Source organism: Helianthus annuus, chromosome 8 (genome assembly GCF_002127325.2).
Source record: "Helianthus annuus cultivar XRQ/B chromosome 8, HanXRQr2.0-SUNRISE, whole genome shotgun sequence".
NCBI classification, from domain to species: domain Eukaryota; kingdom Viridiplantae; phylum Streptophyta; class Magnoliopsida; order Asterales; family Asteraceae; genus Helianthus; species Helianthus annuus.
The window spans coordinates 116,265,244-116,270,580 of record NC_035440.2 but is presented as its reverse complement, the minus strand read 5'-3'; the positions used below and the strand labels follow the sequence as shown (position 1 = coordinate 116,270,580).

Sequence of the window (5,337 nt, the reverse complement as noted above, 5' to 3'; positions counted from 1 at the left end):
AGACGCAATGTTTATATCGATCGTAGGTAGAGTATACCCTTCCTTTTTGCATATCCACGTCTTTGTGTCTTTAAACTTGATATACCGTTCCAATATATCCTTTCGCTTTGGATAATCCATTTCATTCTGAAAAATTGGTGGTTTATCACTTCCTCCAACTTCATTGTTGTGTTTGATGTTTTGCACCACACTAACCATACTATTTGCCATTTTGAAGCATGATATTGAAAACATGAATTTTAATAGTAGGTTTATAAGTGAACACTAAGCAAAAACTTAGAAAATTTCTAAGATTCAATAAACCCGGAAGAAACTTAATAGAGAATACTCCTGAAGTAAAACTAATCTGGGAGCTCAACAATACTTTAGAACAATTACTAAAACCCGAAACAATCTTTTCTGATAAACAATCTTTTCCGAAACAATCAGAGTTCCCAGGACCAATAACCTAATGTGTTCTAAGTAATCTTTTCCAAACTATTTGTTCTTTCGGACAAATTACACTTCCGAACTATAAGGAACTTCTAGAGTATTTGAAATAATCCGGACAAGGTTTAGTTTTTAAGTAAACCGGAACAATTGAACTTCTGGATAATTCAGTTAAAGCGTGATATACACATTGAGACTAAAGAATAATCCGAAACTCTATAACAGACTATAAGAACCCCGGAACTAACAGTTATCACCTATATTTCTCTAGAACAACTAGAAAGTTCTCCGGAACACCTAAAACCTAGTTGAAACAGTCCATATCACTTAAATCTAATCCAAATAAGATCAAATTTTCAACCGTAATCAAAGCTCACATCAACCGAATCAAAACCTAATCAAAATCCATTGCAAATACATTAAAATATGGTGAAACTCTGCTGAAAAAAACTTCAAATCCTGCTGAAAATGCAGAAACAACGTCTCGAAATCAATATCCTCTCGAATCTAAACCTCAAATCTAATGCCTACAGTAGTACGAGCACTCTCTATATAGAGCCTGCTCTGATACACTTGTAAGGTCACCTAGGCCTCTAAATTAGGATCAAATCAACAACCACTAGATATCGTGATGTGCGGAATCCATCGCGATACACGTACGTAATGTAAATAATAATAGAAAGGTGTAGAAACGGAAGATTTTCTCAAATAGCGCACTTGTATTCAATCAGGTGAACACACATTTCACCAAACTTACAAAATACCCAAAAGTTATACATTACATCATCTAACACGTTTATATAGAGAAAAACAACTAATCTGAAACTTATACTAAGTTCCGGATATCTCCTATATATTACGGAACATCAAATGTTCAGGGAAACAAGTTCCACTGAACACACATGAAATACCAATAGTCCGGTACATACTTCAGGGTTATATGTAACACCCCGAAAATATAAAACTTTATATTAGAATTATAAAGTATAAATAAATGAGAATTTACTAACTAGAAATTTTAACCTAGTTGGTTACAAGTTTAGAAATAACCTATAGTAGGGTTAAAAGCAACTAAATTAAATGTTGATCAAAATGGAGGGACTTAAGTTGTAAAAATTGAAACTTAATTTTAATTTATCAAATAAAACACACCAAACACCCCACAAGGAGGTGTCTGGTCGAACAAGCAGAGCAGGGGGGCGATCCCCACACATCAAAACCCTAAATCTTCACTAAACTTGCAAATTGAAGGCTCAATCCAAGTTTAAATCGAAATTAAAGCATAGATTACTGATCCTCATCACAAGAGGATTACAAGGTATGTAAAATTTCATAAAAACTCTCAATTTGAATTTCTCATGTAATTGGGAAAATCTGAAATTATAGTTGCATGTATGCCTTACGATGATTTAGGAACAACTAGGGTGTTTAGGGACAAACCCTAGACAAATAGAAGTTGAAATCATATGAAATTTTGGTGAATCCAAGAACACCATTGTAGGTGATTAATGGGTTATGTGTATTAGGGTGAACACTAGGAAATAGATTGTTAATCTAGTGTAATTTGGCAATTTTGAAGTGATTTCGGAAATTAGAAGTTAACAACCATGTAAAATGGTTGATTTATGTGAAATTAGGGCTAAATGATAAACTAAAGATGTGATGTTTAATCATGTAAAAATCTGCTCATGAAGTGTTTGTTGAAATGCCTCTATGAAAGCTTAAAACTGAAATTTCAAGTTTTAAACGCATAATCACGATGTTTGGTGTATTATGCGAATTATGATTTGAAGAGAGAGTTCTAAACATATGATAAATGAACTCTGTAGGAACGGGCGCAGGAGCGTCAAGCGGACAAGCGGGTGGCGAACCACGTTTAAAAGGCCTACTTTGAAGGTATGTAACTTGACCCGTTACATTAAGTAGATTTTGATGATTATTAAATGCATAATTGGATTTTAGAATAAGGGTTGTTTTGAATTAAAGCGGTGATGTCGCTATATTGAATAATAGATCAAATTGGTTGGAACCCGTTGGTAGTCGTCACAATGGAGGATTCCTTAGACGAGCCAAACGGGTCGAATAATCAAGTAAGGCATGGTTAATGCTCTGGATTATGATGGATTGATCTTTGATAATGGATAATATATAACCTATTAGAAATACGATATTTTAATGTATTGGTATCCTAGAAACAGAAATCCGAGAGTTGGGTTTTAGTGTAATGATCAAATCAAACAAAAACATGGATTTCCAGGAACTACTGTAAGTTACGGTAGTACCGTAACTTACGGTTGAGGTCAGGAACTTACGGCGGTTCACCCCTGTTTTACGGTGGACCAAAAGCTTTCCAGGACTCACCGTAACTTACGGTGACACCGTAAGTTACGGTGGAACCAGAAAAACTTTTATTTTTTTTTATTTAGAACTTGATGTTGGACCTCATGTTTATGTATTATATAACAATGTCAAAACTAATGTTTTAATGGTTTTGACCCTAGGTGACGAGGTGGATCTTATGGATGACGGTCAAGCAACGTCGAAGAACCGAACACGACTTTTGAAGCTTCCGCAATGTTTAAATCTTACTTTGACTATGTTCATGGGTTGTAAACAATTTCTTAAACAAATTTTGAATGTTCCAACTTAGTCATCAGTTAACTAAGGTTGACGTACTTATGAACTCTGTTAATGAATGTTTTGTTACTTAACTAATATTTTAGTAGAAATGGTGTATTTTATTATTAAAATTAAGTGAAAAATTTAAGGGTGTTACAAGTTGGTAATCAGAGCTTAAGGTTGTCAACAAAGTGTTCGGTTCAAGCTTGATCGATCGTCCGGTAAGAATTAACTTATTATGTTAGTAGATTATGTCTTATGTAAGAAATGAGAAACGAATTGATATGCATGGGAAGAGCGTGTTAACACACTCAAACCCGGAAAGTGCATTAAATATGAACGGTTAAAGCAAGTTAGGAACTTGGCTAAACCGAAACAAACGAAGCAATGTTATAAATGAAATGTTTAACGTTTAAATGTAAACATTTCAGTTTCAAGATGTCTGATGGGAATGATGATAATCCGGTGCAAACAAGCACCGAACAAATGAAAGAAATAATTGCCGAAGAAGTAGGAAAGGCAATTGAAGGCAGTGTATCCGGGTTTATAGACAAGATTCAAAGCACGGTGTTGTCGCTCGTAGAAGAACGAGTTAAAAGGTTGGAGGATACTGTCAACCTTATAAAAGACAAAACTGGAGAACGCAAAGGGTGTTCGTACAAGGAATTCATGGCGTGTAAACCGCCAATCTATAACGGGGAGGTTGACCCGATAATTTGTCAAAGATGGATAAGTGATGTTGAAGGGGTGTTTGAACGGACCCATTGTGAAGTAGGCGACTTTGTTGCCTACGGAACGGGTCAATTGAGAAACCAAGCCAAAGATTGGTGGGATAATAAAAAGAAAGAAATGGGAGCCGAAGCGGCGAGGGTTATGACTTGAGATGAGTTTAAGGTACCATTCCTTAAACACCATAGTCCCAAAGCGGTTATTAACAGGATCAAGGAAGAATTCATCCAGCTAAGACAAAAGGGTGAAACAATTGAAAAGATCACGGGCATCTTCATGGATAAGCTGAGATTTTGTGACGAGTTAGTCACCACTGAAGAGCAAAAGATATATTACTATTACAACATGCTGAGTGCCGAGTACCGGGAGTTTATGACTCCGTCAAAATACGAAACTCTCACGGAGATTATCAACACCGCCCGGGAGAGGGAAATCGAGTTAAAGAAACAAGTTGAAAGGGGTGAACGAAGGGCACAAGATGTGAATCCAAGCCCTACAAAGAAAGCTAGAACTGCTGAATTGGGAAAGAAGATGGAGATTAAAGGCGGGTCGCCAAGCTGTAAAGTATGTGGAAAGGGGCACAAGGGAGAGTGCTGCTTCAAAGACAAACCGTGTCCGGTATGTGGGAAGACGGGGCACACTGCATCGCTATGTCCCGGAAAAGTTTTCGTTTGTTACAAATGTTATCAACCCGGTCACAAGAAATCTGAATGCCCCGAGTTGGTGGGAAAGAGAGACACAAAAGAGTCTCTAACAGAAGCTCCCAAAGCAAAGGCTAGGTCCTTCCAACTTACCGCAGCTGAAGCGAAAACAGAACCCGATGTGGTTTCAGGTATATTCACAATTAACTCAATTCCAGCACGTGTATTGTTTGATACGGGTGCGAATAAATCCTTCATTTCGCATGGGTTTATTCGACATCCTTCATTTGTATTGACGAAATTACCTGTGCCCTTAGAAGTTGAAATAGGGGATAACAAAAGCTTTATAGTTTGTGATGTTTGTCGAGGCTGCAAATTAAGCATCGACGATGAGGAATACTTGATAGACCTAGTTCCGATGTCAATGGGGGAATTTCAAGTAGTCGTTGGGATGGATTGGCTAGCCCAACACCATACAAAAGTTGTGTGTTTCCGTAAAGAGATAAAACTAATATCTCTGAGCGGGAAACACGTCACCATTTATGGCGAAGAGGAGGTAACCCCATAGTGTGCTCAATGTTGAAAGCTCACAAGCTTATGAAGCGAGGATGCAAGGCGTTCATGATATACGCAAATGAGCCCGAGAGAGAATCACGGAAGATTAAAGATGTACCGGTAGTACGAGATTTTGGAGATGTGTTTCCGGAGGATTTACCGGGAATACCGCCTGAACGGGAAGTAGAGTTCAGAATCGAATTGATTCCGGGCGCAAAACCCGTAGCTAAAGCTCCGTACCAACTCGCACCGTCGGAATTACAAGAGTTGATGTCCCAAATTCAAGACCTGCTTGACAAAGGATTTATAAGGCCGAGTGTGTCTCCTTAGGGCGCACCAGTACTGTTCGTGAGAAAGAAAGACG

The 5,337-nt window shown here is 37.6% G+C and overlaps 1 protein-coding gene across 1 annotated transcript; it reads left to right on the top strand.

Moving 5' to 3' along the window:
- Positions 1–4,308: 4,308 nt before the first annotated feature.
- LOC110883451 lies at positions 4,309–4,986 on the top strand. The gene is made up of 2 exons (XM_022131198.1): positions 4,309–4,609; positions 4,736–4,986. The coding sequence occupies exons 1-2, from the start codon at positions 4,309–4,311 to the stop codon at positions 4,984–4,986; spliced, it is 552 nt and encodes a 183-aa protein (XP_021986890.1).
- Positions 4,987–5,337: the final 351 nt, after the last annotated feature.

Bases quoted from the DNA above. Each gene is read 5' to 3' on its own strand.
- LOC110883451 (XM_022131198.1), top strand. From the start codon at position 4,309: ATGGAGATTAAAGGCGGGTCGCCAAGCTGTAAAGTATGTGGAAAGGGG. The intron at 4,610-4,735 runs GTATATTCACAA...CTGTGCCCTTAG, and splicing joins AGAACCCGATGTGGTTTCAG to AAGTTGAAATAGGGGATAAC.